The sequence below is a fragment of the Onychostoma macrolepis genome, chromosome 02, assembly GCF_012432095.1.
Source record: "Onychostoma macrolepis isolate SWU-2019 chromosome 02, ASM1243209v1, whole genome shotgun sequence".
NCBI lineage: Eukaryota > Metazoa > Chordata > Actinopteri > Cypriniformes > Cyprinidae > Onychostoma > Onychostoma macrolepis.
In genome coordinates, this window is record NC_081156.1 from 35077538 (window position 1) to 35090500 (window position 12963).

A 12963-nucleotide genomic window follows, 5' to 3' on the forward strand; every position below is an offset into this window, starting at 1 on the left:
AATTAATGTTTGCTCAATAAATATACTGTCTTTAAAATATGTTAATATAAAACATATTTTTAAATACAGAAACAAAATCATTTTAAAAAGTAAAGATTCTGAAAGCATTGAAGGAGATCACATAATAACTCAATATAGGTTTACAGCAGTAACAACAAATGATATTATTATATATATTATTACACACACACACACACATATATATATATATATATATATATATATATTATGATTTTATGCTCTAAACAATGTAATGACATGAAAAAAAAAAAACTAAATTCACAAAACTTTATTTTTCTGGGTCTCAGAAGGATATAAAATGACTTATGATGAATTTCTTTCACATTTTAAGTTCCCGTATCCTCAAATAATTTGCTACTGTAATTGGTGCTGTTTCTTTCGGTGTTGTATATTTATATTCTACAGATTTCTTTATTCCATCCATTTTTTTGGTTTGTTAAATTTTTAAGAAATTATTGGTATAAGGTTCATGATTTCAATTAATTAGACATACTTTTTGATTACTAACATTTAATTTAATTATCAAAACAAAATCCAGAATAATTAAAACCAAAATTTACAGATATAAAATGATATTTCAGTATATTTATACACACACACACACACACACACATACATTTTTGGATTTTATTGCATTATACATCGTATTAATATAAAGTATTACATATATATATATATATATATATATATATATATATTTATTGTTAAATACATTCAATTAATTCATAATTACTTAACATAAGCTACAAATGAAATACAAATGAAAACCATCCCAAAATTAATCAAATCTATAATTTTTATTAAATCAGTTCATTTATGAGTGTTCACACAACTGTATTCATACTTTTGCCAAATGCAACAACAATTTTCACTATTCAATAATTAATTAAGTTTGTTCAATGAACAAAAACGATGAGTTTCTCAGTGCATTCATGCACAAAACCTGGAAAAAATGCAATGTCTGGGAATGCATAGATGAATATTCATCCAGAATTACAGTACTCGCTGAGCAGTACTCAAGTGCAAATACAAAAATCAAGCAAGGCTTTGCATAAGATTGCAATCAGACTTCAGACAGTGCACTCAGTAGTAAACATCTAGCTGCTCTTGTATGTAGGTTTCTATGAGATTGTGTGCTGCAGCTTCTCATGGCCGTTAATATCAATGCATTTTACAGACTGATAGCTTCTGATGTGCTCGATCTTTCCGTTCAAGAGGACGGGATGATGGATGCGGTTCTCATCTGAATGCATGAAGCTCCTCGTCATCTTGTGCTCCAGCTGCATGTGATTCTGCGGCGGCAGGCCGAGACACGCTCTGCAGATTCACAAACAAACACATTAAACAATAATGCACAGGGGAAGTTGCTAAAGGAAGGTCGATTTGTTGCTATAAAGTTGCTAAATGATGTTTTGATGTCATTGCATAATCACGGCACATAATTGTGTCACTGCATCAAATCTCAGCAAAAATGTATTTTATATATGTTAATTTTAATTTGATCGTGAAACGATATAAATACAATATTAAAACATAACTGTATTTTTAAACACAACATTGAATTATTGAACACTTACACATTTTTCAACAATTTAAGTTTTTTTATTAGCTGGTAAACTAAAACTATACATTCTGATGCATTGATTTTGTGTTTTTTTGTCTTGCAGGTTGCTAAAAGTGGCCAAATAAATTTTAAAAATAGCTACATTTGTTGCTAGGTGCTTTTGGAAGAAAAAGTTACTAGGGTAGTCTGAAAAGTTGCTAATTTTAGCAACATAATTGCTGATGCACAGACTGCTCCAACACATTAGATCCGCACCACTTTGTCCATTTTTAAGCATAAACTTAAAGACTTATTCTCTCTTGCTTTTAAATAAAGTGTATATATGTGGCCTTTTTGGGTTTTTTGCTCTTAATTGTGTTTTATGGTTACATTGTTTTTTTGTTGTTGGTATTTAGTTCTATTTGAATTGTGAAGCACCATGCACAATGAACATTGTAATTATATGGTGCTATATAAACAAAAATGACGTCTGACCTCATGACGTTCTCGATGCACGCTCGCTGACGGAAGAAAGCGTTGATCACCGGCGCTCCCTGCGGCACGAGCGGCGCTTTGCAGAGGAAGCTGAGCAGCGACAGAACGCTGTGAAAACCCTGGAAAACCGGATCGTCCTGCGTGCAGAACGTGATTCTCTGACACAGCTCTGTCAGGATCACCAGATCCAGAATAATGGGACTGGCCAGCAGAGAGTCCTGGACACAAGCAGATCACAGATGCATCAGAAATGCATGTAAAAATGTGACGAGTATATCATATTCAATATTTCAACAGTGTTTGTTTAAAGTTTTAATAAATTGTTAAATTGTATAAGTTTCATGTTTTTGATTAACATTTAATTTAACCATTAAAACAAAATCCAGAAAAAGTAAAACAGAAAAAAATAATAATAATTAACTCGGGAAAAAATAAAACTAAATTTAGGAAAAAAATAAAATGAATTTTATAGGGCCCTAAAAATTTTGTTTTATTGAACTTTCTATTTTTGTTAAAAAAAAAAAAAAATTTATTTATTATATTTAATTGTTGTTAAATTACATATAGGTAACTAGACATGCCTTTTGATTACTAACATTAAGACAGAATCCAGAAAAATTCAAATGGGGGGAAAAATGGAATGCAGAAAAATTAAATTAAAAAAGGAATAGAGAAAAATGACAATGAAAAAAAATGAATTCAGGAAAAAAAAATAAAACATAGGGACCTAAAAATGTAATTTATGTTAAATCTTTAGTAAATTATTGTTAAATTGTGTAAGCTTTATGATTTCAATTAATCAGACAAGCTTTTTGATTGCTAACATTTAATTTAACCATTAAAACAGAATCTAGAAACATTTAAATTGGAAAAAAAAAAAATTTAAAAATGTAATCCATAAAAATTAAAACATGGAAGAAAAATGAGTTTGGGACTCAGGATTACACAGGGCCCTAAAATATTACATTTTTGTTAAACCTTTAGTAAATTTTGGTTAAATTGTGTAAGCGTCATAATTTCAATTAATCAGACAAGCTTTTTGATTACTAACATATCATTTATCCATTAAAACAAAAAAATAAAACAAATTCAGAAAAAATGTATCAGAAAAAAATGTAATCCATCAAAATTAAAACTGTAAAAATAATAAAATAAAGGATTACACAGGGCCCTAAAAATGTCATTTTTGTTAAACTTTTAATAAATTATTGTTAAATTGTATGATTTCAATTAACTTCACACGCTTTCTGATTAACATTTAACATTTAATTTAACCATTAAGACAGAATGCAGAAAATAAAATTGACCAAACAGAATTTGCTGCATGTGTTTAGTGATCTGCGATGACCTCACCTCGCAGGTGTTGTGCATAGTGATGGTGTTTGTTCCTCCCATCATGATCTCTGAAGTGTACTCGTCCATCGCACGCTTGCTGTCGCCCACATAGGGCACATATTTAATAACCACCTGTTCAGACAAACCACAAACCCAATCAGTGTCTTTCACTCAGTCAGACATTATTTATATCAAAAATACAGTAAAAATGCTAAATATTATTGCAATTTAGAACAACTGTTTTCTATGTGAATATGTGTTAAACTGTAATTTATTTCTGTGATGCGCAGCTGTATTTTCAGCATCATTACTGCAGTCTTCAGTGTCACATGATCTTCAGAAATCATTATAAGATGCTGATTTGCTGCTCGAGAAACATTTCTGATTATTATCAATGTTGAGAACAGTTGTGCTGCACAATATTTTTGCGGAAACTGTGATGCATTTTATTTTTCAGGATTCACAGATGAATAGAAAGTTGAAAAGAACAGCATTTATTTGAAATAGAAATCATTCGTAACATTATAAATGTCTTTACTGTCACTTTTGATCAGTTTAATGCGTCCTTGCTGAATAAACTGTTTTGAAAGCACGCGTCTGAGCTGTAGTGTATGTGTGATATCGGGTCAGACTCACGCAGTGGTCAGGTTTCTCTCCGGGTCGGAACAGTATCGGGTTCGACTTCACCATGTCATCCACCACGTTACTCTTGGAGATTTCTTTTGAGCGAAACTGCTGCGGCGCCGACAGATTCAGACCGTCGTTGTTGCCGAGATGATTATAACTCACTATAGAAGTTGGCTGAAAATGACCATTTTAATATGCAATTTAGAATATTTCACACAATATAAAATATATAATATAAATAACACAATAATAATATATAATTTATATATTATAAAATATAGAATATTTTATATAATAAAATTTCAGAAGAAATATTTAATATTATTTTATATTGATGATTTTGCAGAATATACACCCATGGCACCTTTCATAAATATTGTACAAAAATAGGATCTATTAAAAAATTACCAGTGTGCTTAAGGTTCAAAAATGAATGATTGTCAATCAAGAGGTCAAAATAATTGTATAATACACTAGTTCATGTTAATAAATTATTAAAATCAAAAGTTGAATCTGTTAATATTATTTAATGGACCTGAGCTAACGTGAACTAACAATAAACTACTGTTAACAAAGATGAATAAATACTGTAACAAATTACTACTAACATTTAATTTAATCATGAAAACATAATCCAGAAAAATTAAAACAGATAAAATGAAACCCAGAAAAATGAAAATGGGAAAAAATATAATGCATAAAAAATTAAACATGAATTTAAAAATGTAAAAAATTAAAAATGTAAAAGAAAAAAAAAAGAATTAGAAAAAATAAATTGTTCTTTGTTTGCTCATTTTAGTCAATGCATTAATTACTGGGTCTTTATTGTTAAATGTAAGGGTAACTTTTTTATACATCATCAGCTGAATAAATAAGCTTTCCATTAGAACGAGAATATATTGCCGAACATGAGCAATATAAGACGATATTTGAACTATTTGAAAATCTGGAATCTGAGGGTGCAAAAAAATCAAAATATTGAGAAAATCACCTTTAAAGTTGTCCAAATGAAGTTCTTAGCAATGCATATTACTAATCAAAAATTAAGTTTTGATATATTTACGGTAGAAAATTTACTAAATGTCTTCATGGAACATGATCTTTACTTAATATCCTAATGATTTTTGGCATAAAAAAGGATCATTTTGACCCATACAATGTATTGTTGGCTATTGCTACAAATATACCTGTGCTGCTTATGACTGGGTTTGTGCTCCAGGGACACATTTGTGTTTTACAGGCTTAAAACAAAATAATGGGACACTAATGCATGTGTTAATGTTTCAGAAATGTAATGATTTTCTCTCACCTTGATTCCAGCGCTGACCAGGAAGTCCACCAGCACAGACTTGATTTTGGTCTGTCCGGATTTGAAGTCGTCTCCACCGATGAAGACGCCGCGCTGGACGGCCAGATCCATGGCTCCGGGGACAAATGTGTTCTGCGGCGAGCCGTTAATGTAGGCGCAGCCCTCCAGAATACTGGCCACCGCGAACATGGTGGAGGGAGAAACTTCACCTCCCGTCTGAGACGCAAACACCACAGAACACATTAATACTAGTGTTTCTCACTGATTCTGATTCGGTACACATCAACCATTTCAACAAGCTCACCTGAATGGTGTTGAGCAGGTTCTCGACGGTGTCGTTGACTCCTGGAATCACGTCACAGAATCGCTCGGTGTTTGCGGTCCAGAGAACGATGACTTTATCCACGCCGCTCTTCTTTCTGAAATCACAGATGTCTCTGCGGATCTGATCCACCTAAAACAGAACACAAGAATATTTCAAACATCATGATTTATACATTTACTCAACACACACATACTATATACTTATTTATTTGTCCCTGCAGCACGAAAGCAGTCATAAGCAGCACAGGTATATTTGTAGCAATAGCCAACAATACATTGTATGGGTCAAAATGATCCTTTTTTATGCCAAAAATCATTAGGATATTAAGTAAAGATCATGTTCCATGAAAATATTTTGTAAATTTCCTACTGTACTGTTGATGAGGTTATAACATGAAGTAATACATTAACATTAAAAAACAATGAGCATTATGAGCAGTATTTATTAAGTTGTTAATGTTAAAATACTGTTCATTGTAAGTTCGTGTCAACTTTGGTCCGTTAAATAATATGAACATACAATTTTGGATTTTAATAATGTATTATTGAATGTTGAGCACATTTATTAATCTGAGTTACATTAACTAAGATTAATACATTTTTTTATATAGTCACAAAATATACACACAATATTTCACAAATACTGTACAAAAATAAGACCTATAAAATTAGTTTTCAAAAATTAGTTTTCAAAGGGTCAAACTAAATATTATATGAGTGCAGAAAATGTTGTACAATTTGTGTAAAAATGTACTGTGATTATTGATTCATTCATTCATTCATTTACATAGTAATTTAGTTATACTGTACATGCAAAGTACTTTCAAATGTTGTATGCATGTATGCAACTACACAAAAAGAAAGAAAATGCAATGCAACTTTATGATTCAGGCTCAAAATAAAAATAAATAAAAAATAGTGCTGGGCAACGATTAATCACGATTAATGGCATCCAAAATAAAAGTTTTGTGTACATAATATTTGTGTGTACTGTATATATTTATTATGTATATATATATATATATATATATATAAATGAACACACATGCATATATATTTAAGAAATATGTTTTGTTTATATATTAAATATATAAATATATAATATAAATTATATGAATATAAATATATACTGTATGTTTGTGTCTTTATATATACATAAACGTACACAGTACACACATAACATATATTATATAAACAAAAACTTTAATATTCACGATAGCACTAATAAAAAAAATAAAGAAAAATAAAATTGCATTGCATTCAGCAATGCACAAAACTAAAATTAATTTGATTAATTTTAGTGATTTAATTAACTAATGTGAACTATACAGCGTTACTGATATATTTAATACAGTTTCTCACCTGCTCTGCTTTGCTTCCTCTGATGAGGTTGTCGGCCCGCTGCTCCTGGTTAGCAGCAATGAATTCTGCGATGTAGATGGAGGGTCTGGGTTTGAGCTGGTCCATGTGCGGGCGGAGCTTCTCCTGCAGACTCCAGTCCAGAACCTGAGCACGCTCCATGGCTCTGCCGAGGTCCAGAGATGAGATATCCCAGCCTGCACAGATATTACAGCTTCAGTCATTACTGCGCAACCACAAACAGAGCGTCAGATCACGAGAGTTGATGTATTTACCATCAAACACGATGTCATTGGGATGCACCATCGGCAGCAGATCTCTGAAGGGAACATAAACCTCTCCATTCGGATCGGATCCCAGGCACACTGCAGACGACTCCAGCAACGAGCCGTAGTAATTCGCTTTCTGAAAGAAGGACAATACCAGACTCTTCAAACATTCTCAGAACGTTCTGGCAAGGTTCTCTGGACGTTATGAACGAACGTTCTTCCAGTAACGCTGATAGAATGTTCATTCAATGTTATCTGGTCTTTAACAACGTTCTCAAAATGTCAGCACAAAAACAATATCTATACATTATTTTAATTGGATGTTTATCTGTTTTTTAAATGTTACTGATTTGTGTATTATGAGAATGTTACATTCAAAAGTTTACAAAGTGATAAAATGGAATGTTGCATTAATGTTTGTGTAACCATGATGACATTTTTTTTAAACACACTTTGTACACTTTTCCACAATTCCAAAGGAATGGATGGTCTGAAATCACGTATATTAAAATGATAAAAAGCAAAAATTTCAGTTCATCCAGAAGTATCTTTATTTGATTCCACTAAAAATCATGCTGCTTTAAAGGTCCCATATTGTACACCTTTCTGAAGTTTTATTTTAGGTTTTGATGTCCTTAAGAATATATATTTGCGGTATAAGTACCAAAAACCATCTCAATATAGTTTTACAGCTCTTCTCTCATGAGCTCTGGTAAAAACACGTCGATCTGGCCTGTCTAATTAATATTCATGAGCCTCTCTTCTGATTGGCCTGTTGTTTTCTGAGTGACGCACGGCTAGACCAACCACAGGTAACTAGGGTCATGTAGGGCCGACGTCACAATTATGTCACCGCGCTAAGCTGGAAGCAAAACAAACTTTATGCAGGCTGTGTGCACTTTACTGTGGACTGACTGCTTTGAAACTTATATGGTAGTTGCATAGCCCCTAGACCTCTGTTATCATGAAAATAATCTAAAAAAACAAACAGAGAGCTCTTTATATATAATCATGCAAAATAAATTAGCTTATCACCTTTTTGTGCATTTAAAAATATTAAATACATCTGTTATTATATAATAGTAAATTAATATTGCATAATGATATATACATTTTAAATTTATAAAAAAAAATAATAATATTAACGATATTAAATATGTATCATTGTATTTCTGACATTATATTATATGCATTAAGCGTTTTATTATTAATATGTATTATTGGTAGTAGCTATTTAGAAATTTTCATGCTTAATTTTAAGACATTTCTTGTACTACAAGTCGCTACTTGGCATCAAATATAATTAGTCTGATGTTTTTATGCATTTAAAATGTATTAGTACGTGTATGTATCAGAGGTTTATTTAATTACATAACATAGTGTTTTACTGCAAAGTGGTTTGTTATTAATATGTATATTACTTATAAATGTTAATGTTTGATTTGATTTACACCGCATTTGGGTCACTACTTGAAGTCTAATGCATGGTGAACTTACAAAGCATTGACACACTTTGCAAAATCTGTACCTTCCCGCCGGTCTTGGTTTTCCAGGTCAGACCCAGTTTATTGGCCAGGACCGCAGCTGTGACCGTGGTGCCGTTATTTCCACCCCATCCCACCAGCATCACGCCCAGCCTGGGCACCTGCCTCTCGGTGCGGAAGGTGAACTCGGTGCTGGAGGGCGTCACCTTATTAACATAATACATGCAAAACACTTGTTTACCAGTTGCATCATACGCAGCTACCCAAAGAAGGGAGAAAATGCAATGCAACTTTCTGATTCCGACTCTGAAATATAAAGTTGCATTGCCTTCAGCAATGCACAAAGAAGAAATGCATGAGTTTAAAAGGTTCAGGGACTCACAGTGAACGCGTCTCCATCTCTGCGCACAGAGGCAGTGGAGTAACAGTAACGCGACTCGATGTGTTTCTCCGTGTATTTCACATCGGCGCTGTTGATGCGAACTTTCTCAGGCATGATGATCAACCTGCAACAATGGGAGAGACGATGCAAACTCATTAATACCAGTCATAAGTAGCACAGCTATATTTGTAGCAATACATTGTAGCCTATACATTAGTGCAATATGCATGAATGAAATACAGCCTATTGCATTTAAGATGCATTTAATATATTATTAAATAATAAACTAATAAGACAATAGGTAGGCTACAACACAATAACAGACCAGACATACCTTTAATGATATTCTCCGAGCAGAAGGAAAATGGATCAAGCCTTTCAATTAAAAGACAGAGAGGTATCTCTAATGTTAGTTACAGGTGGATCACCTTCTGCGTCTCCGGTTCCGTCTGCCGGTGCGTCGCGCGCCGCTCTCGCTTTATCTGGAGGAGGCGGAGTTACCAAAGCCTTCTAGATTCTTCCACTCGTGCACCAAAATGTGAGGATGGATGGATGCTTCTGGAGTCTGGAGGACAAAAGCTTAACGAATCTGTGCGTGCAGTGAATTGATATCAGGGAACGATCTGTACTGTTAAGATGCACGTACAAAGGATTCACTTAAATGCATTTAATGGTGTATAGATGCAACAAGAAATGCAGTTTCTTGATTAGAACGCTTTGTGTAAGTTTAACCCCTTCACATGCAAAAAATAAATTAATATTTTTATCCAATATATTTGATTAATGTTTAATATTTTAATATTTGTTTTATTAATAATGAATAAAGAAACCTAATTTATTTAGAATAAACATTAGTTTCTCAGCAGCGTTTGTAATCCTTGCATCAGAAGTGATGCGGAATTTTAATGTATTCTTTTAATATACATTTTTATTTTATATTTTTATATTTACTCAATATTTTATTTAATGCATAGTAAAAATATGATCAGATATTAAATATGAGAAGATATAATCTAAGCAAAGCTGGGGGAAACATTCAATTCTCAGCAGCATTTTCTCGCATTAAAAGGGCAGAATTTCAATGCATTGCCAATAAATAAATCAATTCATTTCTAAACAACGTTTGTAATCCTCGCATCAGAATGGCACAATTTCAATGCATTGTTTCTAATGTCTTTATCCCATGATAGCTGGTCATCCAGCCCTAGACAGGAATTGTGTGAAGGATCAGGCATATAAACACATTTCAAAACAGATAAGAAAAATGTTGTGACTACAAAGAATCCAAGGAAATTTTTCAAGCACTTTGAGACGGTGGAAATGTACCGGGTTAGTGAAAAACAATCAGACTGTTCTAGAAACTCAAGGTTCCAGACAGACTGTGGAAAAATACTGACAGTGTTGAGAAAGTTCCTTCCGCTTTCACTCTTTTGTTTCTGAAATGTGTTATTAAATATGCATGCATATTATAAACTAGAATCATTTACTTTGCATCAGCAGTTGATTCAGCAAACAAATTCAGACGTTCATTCAATAAACAGGGATTTTGAATGCAGGTGTGAATACATTTATAAACAGTTATTTTTACAACTCTGCAAGCTGTTTTTCTTCAGCAGGGATGATACTGCCATGGTACTTTCCCCCTAAAAAGATCAAAAATATTTACAAACAGTGTTTCAGGGATCTTATCATGGATTTACTGAACACAAAGTCTGCAAAACATCTGTATATTTGATTCTAATGTAATGGGATCTGTATATTTAACAGCTGTGGCAGAGAATGAAATGTTTTCTTTAAAAGACTGATAATGGAAGTGTTAGGGATTTAATTCCTATTTTATTCTCTTAAAATAATATGCCGATGTTGACACACACACACACACACACACACACATATATATACTGTATGTCCTGCGTGTGCTTATGGTTCTAGGTCAAGGGTATTTTTACACAACAGGCCTGAGAGGAAACTGGAGTATATAGCCATAAGGCCATGCATGCTTATCACATGATTAAATAAACTCAAGTGATTAAACTGGGAAAACTGTCAGGTGCAAGTCAGGCCATTAGGAGTGGAACCAATCAAATTGTTATTGGTTGCTTTAAACATGATCATCGAGTATAAATGTGTGTATTTTTCTGGTCAAGGACTTTCTCTGGAAGAAGTCCAGGAAAAAGTCTGCTGGACAGGGCTAAACCTCATTTATGAACCTCCATCAGTGTCTCAGCAATGGATGCTCTGCAGTGAATGGGTGCCGTCAGAATGAGAGTCCAAACAGCTGATAAAAACATCACAATAATCCACAGCACTCCAGTCCATCAGTTAACATCTGGAGAAGACAAAAGCTGAAACACATCCAGCATTAAGACGTTTTTAACTCAAATACGAGTCCGTAATCCATAATAACGCTTCCTTCAGTGAAAAAGTGCATCTGCTGTTGTCTCTCACATCAAAATACAGCCACATATCTGTAACTATAGTATATTTGTATATTTGGACTAAAGAAACATTATCAGCACGATGGTATAAAACTGTACATTTGTAGTCTATTACCACCCACTGACACTTATACCAACGACGGAAATAAGCGCAGTTAGAATAGCTAAATATGTGGGAGAGCGTTGCTACTGAGTCACTATATTGTATTGCAATAGGAAGCACTTTAATGTTAATGTTGAATCAAGAATAGTTAGTACATAATTTACAATTTAAATGGTTTAATAACAGTATTTTGTTATGGTTACACTTGAATTGGTTACAAAATAGATGAAGGATGGGGTCACTACTATGTACTTACATCTAAAAATAAGTACAATGTACTTATTGTGTTCATATTGTATTGCTATTGAGGTGGGATACGGGTAAAGTTAGGGACAGGTTTGGTGGTGTGGGTAGGTTTAAGGGAAGGGTTAACAGTGTAATTATAAATGTAATTACAGAAATTAATTACAGATGTGGCATTTTTAAAAATGTAAGTACAATGTAAAAACATGTATGTACACAATAAGTGCATTGTACCAAATGATTAATTCAAATGTAAGTACATGTTTAAGGCCACCTAATATAAAGTGGGACCAAGTATGGTAAAACATAGTTAATTGTACCCAACATGTATGTAAATATATTACCTGAGAGAGAACGAGAGAAAGAGGGAGAGAGAGCAGAGCGCCAGCAAAGAAAAGAAACAGAGCAACAGTTACAATCTTATTTTATCCCTTCCTTGACCATGTGACTAAAAAACAAATGTGAGACATTCAAACTGACCAATCAGCAGATTACAGCTTCACTCACTGTGCAAAAGGTGTGACAATTAGTAGACCCCCGATGTATACACATGTTGGCCTGCAGGCCTTGATCACTATCAGCACCCCTGTGCCTTCAGGAACGCCAAATGGACCTTTTGTTACTGAAGATATATTTGGGATAGGAAAGCAGAAGTCTTTGATTATTTTTGACCCTACGTATTAGTTTAGAGCTGTTTTGGCTTGTAAACGCTGCTTGATCTGCAGATTTCTCTCCTGATTCACACCAGAACACTTTTTCACTGAAGGAAGCGTTATTATGGATTATGGACTCGTATTTGAGTTAAAAACATCTTAATGCTGGATTTGTCTTCTCCAGATGTTAACTGATGGACTGGAGTGGTGTGGATTATTGTGATGTTTTTATCAGCTGTTTGGACTCTCATTCTGACGGCACCCATTCACTGCAGAGCATCCATTGCTGAGACACTGATGCAGAGATACATTTCTACAAACCTGATGAAGACACAAACTCATCCTAATCCTGGATGGTCTTAGGGTGAGTAAATTTTC

General features: G+C 33.3%; 1 protein-coding gene across 1 annotated transcript; it reads right to left on the reverse strand.

Annotated features, from left to right (window-relative positions):
• Positions 1-794: 794 nt before the first annotated feature.
• On the reverse strand, positions 795-9634 carry LOC131533081 (inositol-3-phosphate synthase 1-A-like). The gene is made up of 11 exons (XM_058765137.1): positions 9483-9634; positions 9149-9272; positions 8811-8972; positions 7289-7418; positions 7017-7210; positions 5635-5784; positions 5331-5546; positions 4031-4195; positions 3413-3526; positions 2060-2277; positions 795-1338 (listed from the first exon to the last, which is right to left on the reverse strand). The coding sequence occupies exons 2-11, from the start codon at positions 9260-9262 to the stop codon at positions 1143-1145; spliced, it is 1659 nt and encodes a 552-aa protein (XP_058621120.1). The 5' UTR covers positions 9263-9272; positions 9483-9634; the 3' UTR covers positions 795-1142.
• Positions 9635-12963: the final 3329 nt, after the last annotated feature.

What these genes read in the sequence shown, in the direction of transcription:
- LOC131533081 (XM_058765137.1), bottom strand. Translation starts at nt 9,262, where the DNA reads ATGCCTGAGAAAGTTCGCATCAACAGCGCCGATGTGAAATACACGGAG. An exon ending in ACCTGCTCAACACCATTCAG is followed by an intron (nt 5,547 to 5,634) that starts GTGAGCTTGTTG and finishes TTTGCGTCTCAG; the next exon opens with ACGGGAGGTGAAGTTTCTCC. An exon ending in TGCATCGAGAACGTCATGAG is followed by an intron (nt 1,339 to 2,059) that starts GTCAGACGTCAT and finishes GTGAATCTGCAG; the next exon opens with AGCGTGTCTCGGCCTGCCGC.